Below are 20876 nucleotides of genomic sequence, written 5' to 3'. Positions count from 1 at the left end.
ACCTAGTATGCTAGGGTCTTGTAAATGTGAAGGGTTAAGGCTCAGCATGTGTTGGAGACTTCTTGCACAGGGCTCACAAAGGCCTTGGCAAATACCTTTGCCTCCCTGCACATGCATGATTCCGGGGGAAATAGACCCAGCCTGGGATACCCGTCTGAAGATGGTGGGGTGGGGGAGTGGGCGGGGTTGCGCAAAGGCTTAAGGACTATGAAACGCAAATAAACCAAATCAGACCTCATTAAGGTGCAAGTGTATTCTATATACAAAAGTGCCATAAGATTAACAATCATAGTGTACTGGTGCAACCACATGTGAAATCAAAACTTCTTAATCTTGCGTTCCCTACCACTTCTTCTAGGTCTCCCCCGACATCCATTGCAGGGGTGGAGGCAGCCTGCTGACCAGTTTGCACTGCTGTCTTGGAGACTCGAGGCCTGGAGGGCTCCAGCTTACTTTGGCTGACCTGCTGTGCAGCACCTGCTCCCTCGGTGGTCACAGAGGGAGAGGCTGTGAGGTTTTATGCATGGTCCGCACATTTGGGGCTCTTGCCACTGAAGCCCATGTCCCCTGTACCATTCAGTGTGATGTGTGTGAGTAGTTGAGGGTTCACTAACCCTGGCAGGGTGGATGAGGTCTTTTGAGGCATTGCAGGGCAGTCCTCTGGTGGAGGCCCTGGGCACTGACCTCTCTGGGTACTTCCTCCCATGCTGAGTTGAACTGATGGCTTGAACTCCTCCTTCCATCCTCTGGCTAGAGGACGCTCTTCCTGGCCTCTACTGCATTGAGCAGCACTTTGAGGGATGCATCATTGAGTCTGGAGGCTGGACTCCCTGTGGTGGGCCATCTCCTCCTTCAACGGCGGGTAAATATCCAGCCTGCTCCACAGCTAAAAACTTCGGGAAACCCCCAAATTCATAACTAACTCGGCTAACATTGCGCGATTTGGCACAAATTCCCTCCAGCCTCCGCAGTAGGAAATACTCCCAGTTCCTACCCCTGCCACGGACTTAGGCCCAGAATGGAAAATTCTGCCCATTGATTTTAGATGCATATTGGCCAAAAAAGCCTTATTATAATAATAGTATGAAGGTCTGGCATGTTTCAAGCAGGATTTTCCTGCACCTGTACCTCTACATCCCAGGCTTTTGGAAATGCTTGCCACGTGCAAAATGGGTACAGATCTAGTTTTTTTCTCCTTTCCTCCTCCACTTATTGACTTTATGCCCCATGGCCTGGCACACACAAATATTAAAAACATGAAAATCATCTTAGAGGTGTATAAAGTAAACTGTGTATTGCATGAACTTGGTTTGTTTACCCAAACTTAATGATTTGATAGCTCAGCTGATTTTACATTTGATCAGCTGGGTACCTGCATCTGCCTGGAACATCTTCCTTGTGCTTAGGAATCGGAAAACCAAACTATTCAGAAATCCACACAAACTGTGCAGCCAACAAGGACAAAACACTGGTTACCATGTCATTGACCTGAATTTGCCAGAAGTGACTTGGATATCAACTCATTCAATCCACATGCAGCTGGTCTTTAAAATTGTTTTAAGTTTACTACTGATGCAGTGCTTGTCAAATTGTCTTTCAGGGGAACAATCTCTTCAAAAGAAAGTTTTTTAATGATACCTCTGTCCTACTTCTTCATTTCTTTCGGGTGAGGGGGCTAACATAGGGATGTCTCCAGGGTCAATCCTATTGTGTGGCTCTATAAGCAAAATACTGGCAAGAAAGTGTATGTTAATTGCTTGAATTAAGTTGGTCAGAGGTGCACTGAAATCTTTTTTGTCCAAATAAGAACGAAGGAAATGGCAGTTCTGAAATTTTTGCCTTCTAATTTATGGAAGAACAGGGCCAAAATAAGAATGTGATTTGCCACAGGTGGACAAAAGATTCCATTCCCTGCCCCAGCTGTTTTGCCAATGCATGATTTGCATAGGGTTGTTGCAATATGTTATGTAAAGGATATATTTCACTTCTTCTGGTTCCAGCATGACTGGTGGGAAGATGCTGCAGTCACAGTATGCCTCAGTCACCAGGAGGAGTAGATTACTGTTTTCAATGTTCTGTATCACAAACATCCTGGAAAAAATAAAAAGTACATAGCAACTTTGAAGAACGCAATTATTAGGGATGTTTTCAATATTTGTCCAATCAAATGTTCAGAAGCTTGTTTTGCCTGACTTGTTAATAACTCTCCCATTTTAACTTTCTACAAGAAACGCTCAGTCATCACACACCTGGTGGGGTGAAGATCAGGGGATAATTTGGCCTGGGGCATGAGACCAGCGCACAAGTGGGGCTAAGTATTGAAGGAGGTGGAGAAAGACAGAGAGGATAAGAAAGTAACAGTTAAAGAATCAGAGGCAGGTAAAAAGTTGAGAAAAATCAAACAGATAAGGAATATATTTTCAGCAAATGTAGGCTTGCAGATGGCTTTCATTTTGTTTGCTGACTGTCAAATAGACCACAATCTTTGAATAGATCTGGGCCATATGTGGGCCAGAATCACAGAATTATTACAGTGTAGAAGGAAGCCATTTGGCCCATCGTGTCTGCACTGGCTCTTTGAGCATTTTAATTTAGTGCCAATCTCCTGCCTTTTCCCCATAACCCTGTACATTGTTTCTATTTTGATAATCATCTAATGCCCTCCTGAATGCTTCAATTAAACCTGCCTCCACCACACCTCCAGGCAGTGCATTCCAAACCCTAACCACTTGCTGTGTGAAAAGTTTTATCTCACCCCGTATTTGCTTCTTTTGCAAAACACTTTAAAACTGTGCCCTCTGGTTCTCAGTCCATTTACGACAGGAACAGTTTATCTCTATCTACTCTGTCCAGACCCTTCATGATTTTGAAAACTTCTTTCAAGTCTCCTCTCAGCCTTCTCCTCTCCAAGACAAACAGTCCCAACTCCTTCAATCTATCCTCATAACTGAAGTATCTCATCCCTGGAACCATTCTCATAAACCTCTTCCGCATTCTCTCAAACGCGTTTGCATCCTTCCTACAGTGTGGCACCCAGAACTGTACACGATATATCAGCTGATGTCTAACCAGTGTTTTTTATAAGTTCGTCATAACCTCCCTGCTCTTGTACTCCATGCCCCTATTAATGAAGCTCTCTCTACCTGTCCTGCCACCTTTAATGACTTATGTACATATACACCTAGGTTTCTCTGCTCCTATACACACTTTAGAATAGTATCCTTTATTTTATACTGTCTCTCTATGTTCTTTGTACCAAAGTGTATCACCTCACACTTCTCCGCATTGAACTTCATCTGCCACCTATATGCCCGCTCCACCAATATGTCAATGTCATTTTGAAGTTCTACACTGTCCTCCTCATAGTTTACAATTCTCCCAAGTGTTGTATCATCTGCAACTTTGAAATTGTCCCCTGCATGCCAAGATCCATATCATTTATATGTACCAGGAAGAGCAAGGGTCCCAATACCGACCCCTGGGGAACTCCGCTACAAACCTTCTTCCAGCTGAAAAATACCCATTAACCAGTACTCTCTGTTTCCCATACCTCACCCAATTTTGTATCCACGTTGCTACTGCCCCTCTTATTCAAGACCTATAATTTTCCTCACAAGTCTTTTGTGTGGCACTGTGTCGAATGCCTTTTGGAAGTTCATATTCACCACATCAACGGCCTTGCCTTCATTAACCATCTCTGTTATCTCTTCAAAAAACTCCAGCAAGATGGTTAGACATGATTTTCCTTTAAGAAATCCATGCTGAATCTTCTGAATCAATCCACATTTTTCCATGTGACTATTAATTCTATCCAGAATAATTGTTTCTCGAAGTTTCCCCACCATCGAAGTTAAATTGGCTGGTCTGTAATTGCAGGGCACATCTTTGCAACCATTTTTGAACAAGGACATAATGTTTGCAATTCTCCAGTCCTCTGGCACCTCCCCCAAATCCAGGGAACATTGAAAGGTTATTGCCAGTGCTTCTGCAATTTCCACTCTCACTTCCTTCAATATTCTTGGATGCATCTTTTCCGGTTCTGGTGCCTTATCAACTTTAAGTGCCGGCAGCTTATTCAATATCTCTTCCTTATCAATTTTAAACCCTTCTATTGACTGAGTTTCCTCCTCTGTCACCATGGCCTGGGCAGCATTTGCCTTGTAGGTAAAGACAGATGCAAAGTATTCATTTAACACCTTAGCCATGCTTCTTACATCTATGTGTAAACCCCCTTTTCTATGTCCCTAATCAGGCCTATTCCTCCTTTTAACACCCTTTTACTATTGTTGTGCTTATAGAATAGCTTGGGATTTCCTTTTATGTTAGTTGCCAGTCTTTTCTCATAATCCCTTTTTGCTTCCCGTATTTTCTTTTTCATATCCCTTCTGAACCTTCTGTAATCAGCTCAGTTCTCAATTGTATTTGCTACCTGACACCTGTCGTAAGCACACTTTTTCTTCTTTAACTTGATCTCTATCTCTTTTGTCATCCAGAGAGCTCTGGATTTGTCTGTCCTACCCTACCCTTCCCACAGTATAACTTGACTGTGCCCAAACCACCTCCTCTTGGAAGGTAGCCCATTGTTCAGCTATTGTTTTTCCCGCCAACCTTTGGTTCCAGTCTATCCGATACAGTTCCGTTCTTGCCCCATTGAAGTCTGCTCTCTGCCAGTTGATTATTCTTACTCTGGATTGACCAATGTTATTTTCCACTGTCATCCTAAACCTTATGATACCATGATCACTGTCCCCTAAATGTTCCCCCATTGTCACTTGGTCTACTTGCCCCACTTCATTCCCAAGAGCCAGGTCTAGCAGTGCCTCCTTTCTTGTTGGACTGGACACAGATTGCTGTCGGGAATTTTCCTGAACATAATCTAGGAATGTTTGTCCCTCACTGCTCCTTACATTACCACTATCCCAGTTTATAAACGGGTAATTAAAGTCCCCCATTATAATTACTCTATGATGTTTACGCACTCTGTAATTTCCTTGCAGATTTGTTCCTCTATATCCTTCCCACTAGCTGGTGGTCTATATATTACACTGAGGAATGTAATCATATCCTTCTTATTCCTTAGCTCTAGCCAAATTGATTTTGACCTTGAATCGTCTGACACATACTCTTTCTCCAGTATTGCAATGATCTCCTTAACCAAAAATGCCACCCTTCCTCCTTTTTTCCCTTTCCTATCTTTTCTGAACACCTTGTCACCAGGAATATTTAATACCAGATCTGCCCTTCCTTAAGCCAGTTCTCTGTTATCGCCATGCCATCGTAATCCCACAAGGTAATGTGTGCCTGTAACTTCCCAATTTTATTAACTATACTCCGTGCATTCACATACATGCAATGTAACCCCGATTTAGACTTCATTACTTGGTCCTTTACTCTGACTTCATCTATTAACTTATTCTCTATTTCAGTGCTATCTGCCTCTCCCAGCATTCGGTGCGCCCTGGTATTACTTTCTAATATTCTATCCTGGTTCTCATACCCCTGATGAATTAGTTTAAACCCTCCCCAACAGCACTAGCAAAATGCCCCGCAAGGAACTCAGTCCTGCCTCCGTTCAGATGCAACCTGTCTGACTTGAACAGGTGCCATCTCCCCCAGTGCCACTCCAAGTGTCCCTGGAATCTAAAGCCCTCCTTCCTGCACCATCTTTCCAGCCAGGCATTCATCTGTCTTATCTTCCTATTTCTGTACTTGCACGTGACGCTGGTAGTAATCTGGAGATTACTACTTTAGAGGTCCTGCTTGCTGATTTTCTACCTAGCTCCCTAAATTCAGATTGCAGGACCACATCCCCCTTCCTACCTGAGTCATTGGTAGCAATGCAGACCATGGCCTCTGGCTAATCTCCCTTCCACAGAAGAATATCCTGCAGCCACTCTGTGATTCCTTGACCCTGGCACCAGGGAGGCAACATACCATCCTGGAATAACATCTATGGCCATAGAAACGGCTGTCTGTTCTCCTAACCAGTGAATCCCCTATCATTATTGCTCTTCCTTTCTTCTTCCTCCCCTCCTGTACAGCCAAGCTGTTCGTGGAGCCACAAAACTAGCTCTGACTGCACTTCTCTGAGAAACCAGCACCCTCACCAGCTTCCAAAACAGACAACCGATTTGTGAGCAGGACCTCAGGGGACTCTCGCACTCCCTGCCTACTTCTCTTGGACTGCCTGGTAGTCACCTATTCCCTCTCTGTCTCCAGGCCCTTAAGCTGCGGTGTGACCACCTCTCTGAACATGCTATCCACGTAGCTCTCAGCCTCGTGGATGCGCCATAGGGACTCCAGCCGCCGCTCAGGCTCTGAAACCTGGAGCTCAAGTTTCTACATCTAGCAACACTTCCTGCACATGTGGTCATCTAGGACATTGGTAGTGTCCATGATTTTGCACATATTACAGGACACACATTTCACTTGACTGAGCTGCCCAGCCATGATTTAACTCTAATTCTCTTACGTTAACTTTAATCTACTTTGGTTTAATCATTTTACTTTAATATATTGGCCTTAAATTTCCCTTATTTCTGGCGTTTCTCAGTTAAATCCAAGTATAGCAACTTGTTTAAGAATATTACACTTGTATAATTTACTGACCAGGTCCTACTCATCAAGGCCTCTTCTTTCTGAGGAAAGGTAGAAGAGGAAAGGAACACCTCCTCCCTTCTCACTGAACTCGCTCAGTCACCAAACTCCAACTGAAGTGCTCTACTTCAGCCAAACCCAGCACCCCAGTACATGAGTGAAGCATCTGCTCCACACATTGAAGAGCTGGCTGGTGATGATAGAGGAATTGATGTCCATATTAATAGTATAAAAAAGATCAAGCTGGGCCAAATTGTGAACAGTATGCATCATGACAACTATCTTGCTTTGCCACATAGGATCCTTTATGCACTGTTAGACACAATCTGTGCACTCAGGGAATGCAGCCCTTCCTATTGCCAGAGCCTGCAAAGGAATGTGGGTTTCACCTTGGGAAAATGAGAATCCCCATAAAAGTGAATGGCCCCGTCTTGCTGCTACCTTGCTATGCTGTCAAAGGTGATGGATTTGTCAGATCTGCCACAAATGTGTCAGTCACCTGAAAAATGCATTTACCCTGACTAATTTTATTGGAATCCTGTGGCTGAAATAAAAATTAACTGTGGTTGGCACCCTCATAACAACAGAAAGAGGGCAGCAATGGTAGATGTGTGTGGCTTCAGTTCCTCATCCGTAGGTAGTAGAGTTACTCTATTACCTCTTTGGAGAAGCACACTCTTCATATACAAATCCCCTCACTAAGGTCCTCAGACATGTAGCCTGTAATTTCTATGGAAGGGGTAATATGTGATGGTTTACAATCCTCCTTAAGTGCTTCCCAACTTTCCTTTGCTTCATCCTATGCTTCTCCTCCCACATGATAACTGAATGCAAGAGCATGCCCATAGGGAATGTCATAATTCTTCATGAGAACCCCTCATGTGGGAATTGTTGGGGAGGGGCGGGGGATGGGTGCAGTTGAAAATCTCACTGTGTTCTCATGCTGTCAAAAGCAGGTCCAGATCTGTGCAAGCAGAATGTTAAAAATTGATGTAAAAAGTCATTACCAGCAGCAGAAATTAGCTCAATTGATAGCACTCTCACTTCTGAGTCAGAAGGCTGTGGCTTTAAGGCTTGAGCACAAAAATCTAGGCTGATGCTCCAGTGCAGTGCCGAGGGATTGCTGCATTGTCAGAAGTGCTGTCTTTTGGATGAGACATTAAACTGAGGCCCTGCCTACTCTTTTAGATTGACATACAAAATCTCATTGCAGTGTTTCAAAGAATATATTATCCCTAGTGCGCTGGCCAATATTTATCCATCAATCAACATTCCAACAAAACCAGATTTTCAGGTCATTATCACATTTCTGTTTGTGAGAGCTTACTGTGTAAATATTAGCTATCATGCTTCCAACATTGCAGCAGTGACTGCACTTCAAAAGTACTGCATTGTTTGCAAAACTCTTTGGGACATCCCAAGATCATGAAAGGTATATAAATGCAAGTACTTCTTTCTTCATAGTACATCTAAGTGAGCTCACTCGGTGTTAATTGTATATTAATTATGCTTAATTGTATGTAGGTGGTGAGCATTAGCTGGTGATTGAATTGTGTTCCTGTAAATAAGAACAAAGGGGCTGCCCCCTTTAGAGAAAAAAAGGGGCTGCACCTTTTATTTGTTCATTTGATATTTTGTTAATTTGTCCCCCTTTGTTATTGGTTTGATCTAAAAGAGCATATAAATAGGAACAGCCTGAAACTGGGTTTTTTGGGTTAGAAGGTGTATCTCTCCAAATAAAAATTTATAAAATTGCCTCCAGTTCTATCCTTCCTCGCTGGGTTTTCTGGAGTAGAACACTTGGGTTTGTTGGAGAGTTCACAGGAAGGTGAAAAAACACACAAGGGAACTTAATCCTAGGGTGGAAAACCAGTGCCTTCTGTCACATTTTGCTACCAATTATTTGGCCTGATCTTACACTGAAGTTATGCTGAAAACAGTGTGGAATACCTAAGCCAAGGAATCTAAAATAATAATTGATCTGGGACCTGTTATGTTGGTTCAGTAGATAGTGTTTCATGGAGGTTGGAACTAAAGCATGTCAGTTGAGACTGAGATGAGAGTGCTTTACTTTGCAGCAGCTCATGTTACATGTGACCTGACAGTAGTTGTTGCTGACACTTTAAATGGGAGACAGTTGCATTCCCTGATGCTAACATCCTTTACTTTGATGAGTACAAAACAATTACAAGGAATAACATTGTGCATCATGTTGACTAATTCATTATATTAAATACTATTAAAGAGAGAAGTTTGATTTTTGACAAATATGTCCTTTCACTGATTTTCTACTTGTAGTTGTTAACATTCAGCGACTGAGTAGCAGGCGCTTGGTCTGTTGTTCTCTGAGGAATTCATTGCTAATAGACATTCCTACAGTTGGCACATCCAATTTACCACATTAATCAGCCAGGAGGAAAAGCAATGGAATGTTTTTTTTGAATGCCGACACCTTGTAAATGATTTCTCTGCGAGATTTTGATCAGCTGCCCGTTAGGGCCTTTGTTTGCAGGGTGTGAATGTAATCCGTCCAGCCACATCCTTCTGCAGACTTTTAAAAATAGATATTACCTTTTACAAGCCAAGGTCCAAGGGGATTATTTCCTTGTTGTCCTATGCTGCAGACAGTTTAGAAAATTCTTGACATGACAAATATTTTACTGGCACCTTTCTACTCTGCTTTCAAATGGACTAGTGTTGTTAAAAGGACCAATTATGTTGTTCAACATTGGTGCAAGGAGGATTAATCTGCTGCAACCTCTGCTTCACAGAAGTAAGTATTTGTAGCACAATTATTTACTTTTCACATGATTTCCCAATCTAGGTTTCCTCTGCACCTTGACTGAGATGATGTCACAAGATGGCTGTACCATAGCTGAGTGTGAATTTCTTATCACTGTCTTCACCAGGTTTGAAAACAAGCAATTTTAGAACAAAAATATTTTCTAGAAGGTATTCATTGACACAACGCTTTAGTCAGAAAATTTATCTTCTGAACAGAACCAGCAGGATGAACTGAACCATTATCGTGGGAATAAAATATTTTGTAGCAGGTAAGTGCTTTGTCATCGCAAAATCTTGGCTAATTCCAGGGTTGGCCCAAAACATGGGTCACACTTACATTGGGTGGTGAGAAGACCCTGCTGGATCCTGCAGTTTCAGCTGATGTAAATAATTTGTTTAATCTTATTGAATGTATGTTATATGCAGAGGGAATGTTGAATCACCATAAAGGGCTGGTGCACCAGTTTTGATGGAAGCTGGCCATTATTGCCAGAAGATGACTGGTGTGGCTTCAAGAATGGTTTATTTGCTTACAAATATTTGCTGAAGGTGGTGGCGCACATATTTGGACCAGAAAGTAATCTTCCTAAGGCTATTGTGCAACAGGTATGACAATAGGTGGCCAATTATAACAATGCTGTGTCCTCTGTGAATCATCCATGGAACCAAGTGAGGAAGAGTTCTCTGGATTAAGGAAGAGTGCCAAGGTAGGAAAAACCAATTTGTCCCTACATAAAGCAAGAGGATAGACCAAGCAGTAGGTGTATGATATGTTGCTAATTCTGTAAGACAGCACTGATAATATCTTACGTTCTTTAACGTAAATACTGAATTTGAAGCTTCACCTTCAGCTTCCTAAAGGTATAGGTTTGCCTTTCACAAGTCTTGTGTATTTTCTCATCAATTCACTAAATGACTCTTACAAATTTGGATCTGCTGTAGAAACCTTCTTGTGATCTCTTGTTATCATTTGATCTCAAGTGATTTGAACAGCTTACTTTTTATGGAAGCTGACTCACACTGTTCTATATCTACCTGTATGAAAGCATAACCAGAGGATATATCAATAATAATACATGAGTGCATCTTCAATCTCTCCACAGGTGGACCAAGTGAATGCTTGCTGAAATGAGGTTTGATTTGAATCGTTAAGTAGTGCAGCTGTTTGATTCCACAATGAATTTAATGGAACAATATGATCAGCTTCATTTCATTTGATCAGTACAACAAATTATATATTCTGTAATGATATAAAATAATGCTATGCTTCTCCATGTCATTTTATTTGACATAAACAAGATGTTTTCTAGGTATCTTTTAGCATTTCTAATTCTTTGGTTCAGCAAAACTCCTTGCAACTTCTCCTTGAAGAAAACCTGACTTCTCCCACAGCCTTTTTCCAAGAGTTGGATTCTAATGTGATTTAGTCAAATTGACTATCTCTATCCATGAGTAGAATTCATCAAACCAACTCAGCAATGATCTGTGCAGAGTTCACATTTCACCAATGGCTGTGATTGACCACTCAATTGTTAGTGCAAACTTGCAATCTGAATTATAATCGACATCTCCCCTACACATCCCTACCGTCTTGTGAATGTAACCTTGAGAGCTAAGGCTTGCTTGCTACCACATATTATGCCAATATCTCATTGTTACAAAATTCAGGAAGCATAACACGCTCCAAGAACTCTCTACAAACCATCCCACATTGCTCCATATTTTCCTTGCTATAGCGTGCTGAGTCATTGACATCATTTTTATGGTAATATACCTTCCCTTCTTTGTGTAGGGATCTGCCAAATAAGGAAGTTGATACTAGAAAGCAACCCTGTCATATGAAAACCCAATAAGCATTCCACAATCCACAACATGAGGACAGAAATATACATTCTAAGGGAAATACCCTGAGAAATTCTGAAAGGAGCATTGAGTGAAGATCCAAGTATCAGTGAGAAGGAACAGATGGAGGTAGCGCCAGTGTAGGGGATGGTTTGGGATAGTGCGGCAGCTGCTAAAGGACACACAGATTTGTCCCTTACAGGGGCTCCATGCAAGTCTGCAACAATTAATCAGCAGAAATTGTTCATGCAGCCCTTTGGGAATTTTGAAAACTTGTGTAGAATAGTTGACAACATGCAGCAGTGCTACTTTTCATATGTGCAGGCAGGAAAGGACTTTTGACAATTTGTAGAGAATCGTGGACTTTGAATAAAGTGATTTGGGATCAGTTGCAGCAGTTACGACAATACTCGACCGAGGATAATAATGAAGTGAATGCCACTGAAAAACATCCTACACGGATCTCGCAGGCATTGCTGCAGGTGGTGGCAGTAGTGGTTACTGCCAATGCAGCACAGAAGACATCAGCCAGCCAGTGCAGAAAGAGGATGAATGATCCCATCCGTGCCATCAAGGTAAGTCAACCATCTCATCACTCTCAACTCTCACACTCAACAGCCCATCACAGCTTCACTGGCATTTTGCGCACTGCCAGCTTGAGGGACATCACCACTCACTCTCTCTCACACACCTTCACATATCCATCTGGCCTCATACCCTCTGCAATTCACGTCCACATCCTGACCAGGGCTGCACACACCAGCCATACATGGCAGGCATCCTTATCATCTGCCCTGGGATGTGTCCTGGTCACACAATCCGTCTGTCTTTATGCAGCACAAACTCACACACAATTGAATGGAGAGTTCTCAGACTGTGGGCGAAGTGGCTGTAATCAAGGTCCTCACTCCCTATGAGAATTGAGCCATCAAGCTGGCTGGAGAGTTCATGGACTGTGCCGGCACTGTTGGTAAGATGGGCGGTGCATACCCAAGTGAGGATCCTGCACCAGATCACCCCTCAGACCACCATTCTGTGAGTGCTTTGTCCTGTTCTTGAGGCACCTGCCATGCACTAATTATCTCTCTTTTTTACATAGGCACCTCTGGAAAACACCCAAGGCCAAGCCCTCAGCTCCAGCCCCGGTGATGCCATGGATAATGAACCAGAGGAGAGCACCCTAGAAGACCGGACACTGCTCATTCACACCCTCCAGCATTTAAGAGATACGCATCTTGGTGGGACCTATTTCTACAGCAGCCTCAGGATCACAATCTGGTTCAGAGCAGGCAGAGGCAGGGACATCCAAGGTCGTTAGCACTCAGCTGGGATTCTGCTGAATCTGAATCAGATGATGAGCCTCTGGACTTGGTCCTATTTCACTCGGTGGAGCTGCAGCAACAAACATGGGAACATCCCATTGACGACAGCGGGAAAGTAAAATCCCTTTGTTGCAAAATTCTGCCCACTCTGTCTAGACTCCTCATGGTTTTGAACACCTTTGCTTGGAGAACAATCCCAGCTTTTTCAATCTATCCATGTAAATGAAGTCCCTCATCCTTGGAATCATTCTTATAATTTTTTCTGCACTCTCTCTAAAACCTTCACACCCTTTTGTAAAGTGTGATGCCCAGAATTGGACACAATATGCCAGTTGAGGCCGAACCAGCGTTTTATAAAGATTCATTCCCACTTCCTGGTTGTATTCTGTTCCACCATTTATAAAGCATGGTATCCTGTATGCCTTTTAACCACTTTCTCAACCTTTCTTGCCACCTTCAATGATTTGTGCACATACATCCCCAGATGTCTCTGTTCCTGCAACTCCTTTAGAATTACATGCCTTATTTAGTATTGTCTTTCCCTGCTCTTCCTATCAAAATGTATCACTTTGTACTTCTTGGAGTTAAATTTCATCTGCCATTCCGCCAGCTTATCTGTGATCCTCTTGAATTCTATCATTCTGCTGCCAAAGTTTGTGTCATCTGCAAATTTTGAAATTGTGTCCAGTACAGCCAAGTCCAAGTCATTAATATATATTAAGAAAAGCAATGGTTCTAGCACAGATTTCTGGGGAAGTCCACTGTATACCTTCCTCTAATCTGAAAAACAATGTGTTCTTCTATTTGTCACAAAGGTACCAATCATACAAGGATTGGTAAAAAAATAATGTGGGTTCGTTATTTGAAGATAAACCTATATACATACAATGTTAACTGGGAGGCTATGTAGACATGTCTGACCTCAACAATTGCTGCACTGTTCTGTCTCAGAGTCAGAGGAGAGAATTTTCCCCTCATCAAGGGGGTTGTGAGGGGGCAGGCAGGAGCGATAGCGAACCTGATCGGCGCCCCGAATCGGGTCCACATCACCATTTTCCGTGGGTGGGCCAATTAAGGCCCACCCAGTGTGACGCGCACCTGGAAGCGCGGAGCACTCCCTGTGCAGGTGGGGAGGAGGTTCCCTGAGTCCAGGCCTGCGCTCTTTTGCACATGAGCGCGACAGAGGTGCCTCAGGGAGATTAGTTTGTTTTAGAAAGCTGAATAACGAAAAGAAAAAATTTTAAGACATGTCCCCTCATGTGGCAGTATCACATGAGCTGGGACATGTCGATGAATTTTTCTTAAAATTTTTATTCAATTTATCCGCCTGTGGATGAGGTTCCATGAAAAATGTAAAGGCCGCCTGGGCTCTTTGCCTGCCTGCCAACCTTAAGGTTGGACAGGCAGCTCAGTTAATTGGTTTAATTAGTTTTTAAATGGCCTTAATAGGCCTTTGACAGTTCAGCGGGCGCACAGCCGACTTGGCTGCGCGCCTGCTGAACTGAAAATCTAAATGACGCGCAGTGACATCGGGATGTACGCCCGACATTACCCGGCGTCATTTTACGCCTTGGTGAGCAGGCCCCTCCCCTGCTCGCTGAGCTGAAAATTCTGGCCATAGAGCTAATACATCAGATCCTGTCCTGAGGTGGGTAGTGATTGACAGCAGTTTGAAATACGTTGTCTTAAAGATACATTTTCATCATATCACAATGTACTCCTTCCTCCATTCACTAATAATTGTTGGCTGATACCAACTAACTTCCATTCTCTAGTTACTAACTCCACGTCTCTCCCATGCAAATGTATTACAAATAGGAACCCACCACAGACATTTATGTTTTCAGACATTGTAATGTGATAATACAAATTTCATTGAATCAAGTTCATCAATGGGCCTAACGGAGCCACTTTCGGTCCTGGAAAGTGCCCATTCTACCTCAGATTACCCTGGAAGGCAATGCCTTGACCAATCAGAGCTGACCTACCTGGTTTGAATTTAAACAAAGGCTTGGCAGCTAACTATTCCTTGGAACATTCTCCATTGCAAAGTTTCTACCAATCAGATTCCAGTTATCAACCAATCCACAGTTTCTTCTCATTCAGTGTGAATTGTTATTCCCTTTGCGATTTAGTATTCTTGCAAATCTGTCCTGATGTGTGCAAGAAGAAAAGGTTTGAAAACGTGTCTCTTTTTAAAACAATACTCAAGTTCTATTCTACCAAGCAACTATTTAAATGATAGGAATTCCTATCACATTCCTATGTGGAGGGCTTTTTCCATGACTGAGGATAAATACAAATGAACCAAGAATGGTGCCACAAGAAGTGAAAATCAGCTTTATAAGAAAGAAAAACATTGTGCAATAACTGAGCACAGTATCAGGGCCTGTAAGCAGCATTAAAGGAATTGGAAGGTGTTAGAAAAAGATGAGAGGAAATGACATCAATTGAAGGAGGGGTCAGAGCACAAAGGTATAATCGTATTATTAAATGAGTGAATAAGCTGCAAAACTGCTGTTGGGAATTTTCTTTAATTTCTTTTTGCTACAGCCTGACAACTTATTTGCTTTCCATTTAAATACTGTGGTGGAATTTTCCGTGTCCGCCTGCGTCAGGTGTGATGGTGGGCGTGAATCAGGCTGGGGGCTTCACCTGCTGAGTCCCCTTTGCCTATGACACCCTCAACCTCATCTTCTCTTCACTTTACTAGGCCCACCACTTCTAGGTGCTGCCCTGACATCCGCAGCAGGGGTGGAGACAGTCCATGCAATGGTTGGCCCTGTTGCCTCTGATGACTTTGATGTGTGTCCTCAGGAGACCTGAGGCCTTGGGAGCCCTGGCTTGCTTTGGCTGTCCTCCTGTGGGCCAACTGCTCCTTTTGCAGTGACAGAAGATGAGATTGAGGGTGTCATAGGCAAAGGGGACTCAGCAGGAGTGGACCGCCTCTGAAATTCCTGAGTGGATGACCTTCAGATGCCTGAAGGCCCCAGCCTGACTCCTTGAGGGAAAGGAGCACTGGAGGGCAGTCCCCCATTTCCCTCTTGCATTGCCACTGCAGGAAGTCACTCATGGCTACCATGATGAAGTGCAGGTCTGCGCGCATCTTCACGTTCTGCTAGACCAGGGTCTCTATGGTGTCCACCATCCTTCCCATGGACACCTGCATATGCGCACACGTGGGCACTACTTCATCAGAGGGCAGGCGGACACATTATTTTGACTCATGTGCCACTCTGTAGAGGGCTTCCAATAGCTCTGTGTAATATAACCCTACCTTCTGCTGACTCTCGACGATGAGTTGGAAGGCCAAATCCAGAGGCTTGTCATCTGACTAGGGCCTCACAGGTGCCTCTCCCTAGCAGTCCTCTGAGTGCCCAGGAGCTCGGCTGAAGCTGCCTCCTTCTGCTGTGGACACGTGTCCATGCTGTGACCACCAGATTGTGAACCGGAGCTTGCTCTAGATCTAGGTCTCAACAAAGTGTGTGTCTCTGTGTTGGTGGAGGATGTGGGTAAGTGCTGTGACAGGCTGCTTATTTCCAGCTCTTCAATGGAGGGGTTGTCCTCTTGGCTGGAGATGGGGACCTGGATGGAGCTGATGGACTGGCTGGCTGAGGGTATCGGTTGCTTGGCAGTTCTCCTTGTGAACCAAAATAGAGATAATTAGTAATAAAAACAGAAAATGGGCTCTGAGGAAGAGTCATACAGACTTGAAACGTTAACTCTGTTTCTCTCTCCACAGATGCTGCCAGACCTGCTGAGTTTTTCAGCATTTTCTGTTGTTATTTCAGATTTCCAGCATCCGCAGTATTTTGCTTTTCACTATAGAGATGATTAGCGCATGGTAGCAGAGTAAAAAGAAGGAGAGGGAGCACTCACATTTGCATTGAGAGAGGGATGATGTGGTGCAGGATCCTCAGGTGGGTGATTGCCGCCGACCTCACCATTGCCACTGGCAACCTCACCAGGTCCTCACCAGTCAGCACGATGGCACGCTCCTTAAAGTGAGTGAGGGGCCTAATGTGGGCCACACAACCCCTGGTCCAGGGCCTCTCCCTGCTGTTGTGCGCCAGCTTCTCCTGTATGAAAACAGATAGAGAGAGTGTGAACAGGACGCATGGCACTGTATGGAATGCTTGTGTGGTAAGCGGAGCCATGGACAGGATGAGGACGTGAACTCGAGATAATATGAGCCTGATGGAGATGTGAGGGTGTGTGTGAGAGTTAATGGTGTTGTCCCTTGGTATGTGAGATCCCTGTGGATGTGTGATGGGTTTGTGAGTGTGTGAGTTGAGAGTGATCAGAAAAGTGACTTATTAGGCCGGAATGGATGAGACCATTCATCCTCTTTCGACACTGAGTGACTGTCCTCTTTTGTAGGGTGTTGGCGCTGACCACCACTGCCACAGCCTCCCAAGCTGGATTTGTCACCTTGCTTGCTGGCCTTTGCCCAGAGTGGGGGTAGAGGTTATCAGAATGGACCTCCACAGTGTCCAAAAAGCATTCCAGGGACGTATCACTGAAATGGGGGTCTGCAATCTTCTTGCCTTTTGGGGCCATGTCTTCTGTGCAGCAGTCCTTGGTTGGAAGCACTGAAAGGTATGCGTGTGGCTACACTTTAAATATGGCACCCGGCGTGAGGAAACAGCGAGATGACGGCATGGCGGGCGAATTGGAGGCCACCCGCCAGCAAAAGAGCATATTTCCTGGGAATGCATTATTAATGAGGCGGGATTGGGGTGATACAGCATGAAAAGCCACCATTGTGGCTGGTAAGTAAAATGCTCTTTTTTCCGCCCAATACCTTAGTTGGTGCAAATCTGGGATGATTCCGCCCTATGACTATTTTCTCTCTCTCATTGTAAAAGTATTTATTTGGGAAATTTACCAGCCCATTGAGGTCCAATCAATGGTGGTGTTACGAAGAATGTATGCTACCAATCAGAGTTAATATTAAGTACTGCCAAACAAAAACAAATTAGAATCAGAGCTACTTCAATTTTAAACACCACAAATCTTTTTCAATTGACGGTGGTATATGCGGCAATTTTTTATTTCTAAGGAGGCAGATCAATATCAGAACAGCCTGCATTCACATGAGAGACAGACATGCAGCTGGAGAACACAGCTTTTCCCTGTTCTCTATTGCCTCAGGACTTTGCTGGCACTGACTCAGCTATGAGATGGAGTAGAGGAATAGATGCCAGCAAGGCAGCTGAGTCAAATGGAATCTCCACTGTTACAAAAGAAGATAAAAGTGGTTTTAGCTGAAGGGAATCCCAGTGGAACACAGACAAGGACACTATATTCTCTAGAGAAGAGTTCCTACCCTACCTTTCATGTCTGATGTGTGCCTTTCCTATTTTTACTCCATTTTGCTGCTTCCAAGTTAAAAGAATTTCCTTCTACTGTTTGTTCTTATCCTGGTATTTTTGAACGTCTAGAAAAGAACTGGCACTAACTTGGGCAGACCAATTGGAATTTTGTGGCCTCTGGTATGGACTGCAGCTTTTATATACACATTAACACACCACATGGCTGTGTGGGCCTGGCTGAACAGGTTGTGTGCCAATCAAAGGAACTTGCAACAGAAATAGCTTTGGTTGCAGGTGGTGTTCATTCCGACATAATTAGCTGCAGCTCAACAAAAGCAATCTATATTTTTAAAGGAAGTATTTGCACCGGTTAAATTAGATTAATAATTGGAGCTGGAAATTTATTTTTTTATATTTTTTGTTAGAATCAATGCATTATTTCTAGACTTTTGTTTACATGTACCAGTCAGCATGGATTTATACATGCGTTTAGAACTGTAACATCCCATTTGTACTAATTGTAGCTTTAAGAAATATAGTGACTGTAGCTTTAAGGCTTATTGTGTTGTATAGTATCACGTGACAGTGAGAACGAATCAGCTTTAAGCATGGAAAACCTTAGGGTGGGAGTTCTTCTTCTACTTGTGAAGCTTGATAGAAGCATGTAACTGCCACTGCAGCCTGTAAATAAAGTTCCATATTTCTAATGAGAAACCTGTCTGGAAAATCAAGTCCATAACAAACTGGTGATGAGGATAAATCGGGTCCGGCGTTGTCCCTTGCCAGCAACTGGGAGAAGAAAAGGAAGATATACTCACCAGATATGTCACATTTTGGCAGGATTGACCCCTTCAAACCATCCACAGAGGATAGGTGTTAATATGTAGAACACTTTGGGTTCTATTTCCAGGCAAACAAAATAACGGGGGAGAAAAGAGGAGATCAATCCCCCTAAGCATTTGCGGGAGTAAAATCTATAATTTAATCTGAAGTTTGACCACCCTGAACGCCTCCGATTTGAAGACCTTCGGTGAATTGGTAGACTTCGTTAAGGGACAATTTCAACCCAAGCACTCAGTCACCATGCAGAGGTTTAGGTTTGATTCAATGGTTAATTTAAATTAATTGCTTTATTAATAATTAATTAATTAATTTTGCCATGTATGTAGCAATGGTCTCAAGAGGAGTCATACGGACCTGAAACGTTAACTCAGTTTTTTCTCTCCACAGATGCTGTCAGACCTGCTGAGTTTTTCCAGCATTTTCTGTTTTTATTTCCTACTTAGCACTCTTTGTTAATGTGAGTTCATCCAAAACTCTCACCTGTGTCCTAACTTGCACCTGGGGGGCAAGTGGCCTCACACAGGGGAAGGAGCCGCAGGGCTAGGACTGTACTAGGGATTACGAGTGGGGAAGGTTGCACTCAGACACATGACTGGGGGAGGGTGAGTGGGGGTGTACACATTGAACAGTTTAAGTGGCCTCAAGATGTGGATGGATGAGGTTCACACGGACCATAGGTACATCCACTTCAAAATGTCTAGGGGCTAACAAACTGACATGCAGCAGAAGCATGAAAGGATCGAAGAGGGGAGGGGGGGAGGGTGTGTGGTCTGTAAGGAAACGAAACCTGAACATGAAGCTCATCTGGGACGATGGGAGAGGTTTCCACACTCACTCAGGGAGGTTCCAAGCTGGCCTGTCAGTGAGATTTCTGCACCACCATTTTCCAACCTGCAGCGATGACGCAGTGCAAAATTAAAATGAGGAGAATCCCTGCTGGTGAGGACTCTGCAGGCACATGCACTGAGGGAGCTGATTACATTAGCACACAACTGGACAGTGCATTCCCAAATGAGGAGACAGGCACAACTGAGTTTCTTTTTATTTGTTCGTGGGATGAGCGTATCACTGGCTGGCCCAGCATTTATTGACCTAGTTCAGAGGGCATTTTTAAGAGTCAACCACATTGCTGTTTGTCTGGAGTCACATGTGGGCCAGCATTAGGGAAACAATTGGGTTTTTATAGCAATTGACAATGGTTTCATGGTCATCATTAGCCAGATATTTATTGAATTTGAACCCAGGTCTCCAGAGCATTACTGTGGATTACCAATCCAGTAACAAAACTACTACTGCACCACCTCCTCATAGAATCATGTTAGGAACATTTCAATGACAGTGCAGGGAGTCAGGAAAGTGAAGCAACGCTGTCCATTCATGCAAGACTAATCCTGTAAAGTGGCACTAACTGGTATCCTTGTTTTAACCCCTTGTTTGCAGTGTGGAAATTCCCCAGAGTAATAATGAACTCCATAGCTATTGAACGACTGGACAAGCTCCAGAAGCCTGTTAGAAAGTTGGTGCTGGATGGTTCACTGAAGAGAAGCCTCAGGCCCCCTCCAAATAATCTCATTTTCTGAATGAATGTTTACCCTTATCTTTATTCCCAAAAGTGTAGTATTAAAGTGCAGTGACTAAGGCTCCCAGTGCCTGGGCTGAAAGCAGCACATCCAAGTGCCTAGCCATAGCAATGTCATAGCAGTTCGTCATGTTGGCGGGTTGTGGGGAGGGACCTTGTTATGCATACCACACTGGCCATCATTTCAGGAGCAAGTACTCTCAACATGGAATCAAAGCACCTGAACCCATATTTACTGATGAGTCACTGACAGAAAGTGGACCCTTGGAGGCCAGTGCTAACACTTGTCTCTTTCTCATTGATACTGCAGAGACCATCAGGAAAATGGGGATTGGGTGTATTGCTACCTGCATTATCGCTTTCAGGCAGGAGAGAAGAAGAAGGTTGTGACAGAAGGAGCAAGATACTCAAGACCAAGGGCCAGCAAAGCCTCCTCCGGACGCAGGGGGTGAGGCTCACAGAGAAGTCATGCATAGGCAGCTCACAAGACCCAGGGTGTACAGAACTTGCATGTCCTATCCGCAGGTGAGCGAGAACCAGTGTTGCTGATGCTCCACATGTCCAGGGACCTGGTGGCTCACATTTGCGATATTC

General features: G+C 43.7%; 1 protein-coding gene across 1 annotated transcript in view; it reads right to left on the bottom strand.

Annotated features, from left to right (window-relative positions):
• Nucleotides 1–20876, bottom strand: part of cacna2d4a (calcium channel, voltage-dependent, alpha 2/delta subunit 4a) — a 709103-nt gene that overhangs the window by 9507 nt on the left and 678720 nt on the right. The window contains exon 40 of the mRNA XM_041215640.1: nucleotides 1979–2091. Within this exon, the coding sequence (XP_041071574.1) occupies nucleotides 1979–2091 (113 nt within the window). The remainder of the gene's footprint in view (nucleotides 1–1978; nucleotides 2092–20876) is intronic.

Source organism: Carcharodon carcharias, chromosome 21 (assembly GCF_017639515.1).
Source record: "Carcharodon carcharias isolate sCarCar2 chromosome 21, sCarCar2.pri, whole genome shotgun sequence".
Taxonomy (NCBI): domain Eukaryota; kingdom Metazoa; phylum Chordata; class Chondrichthyes; order Lamniformes; family Lamnidae; genus Carcharodon; species Carcharodon carcharias.
The sequence above is the reverse complement of the archived record's forward strand: the minus strand, read 5'-3'. Positions and strand labels throughout refer to the sequence as shown.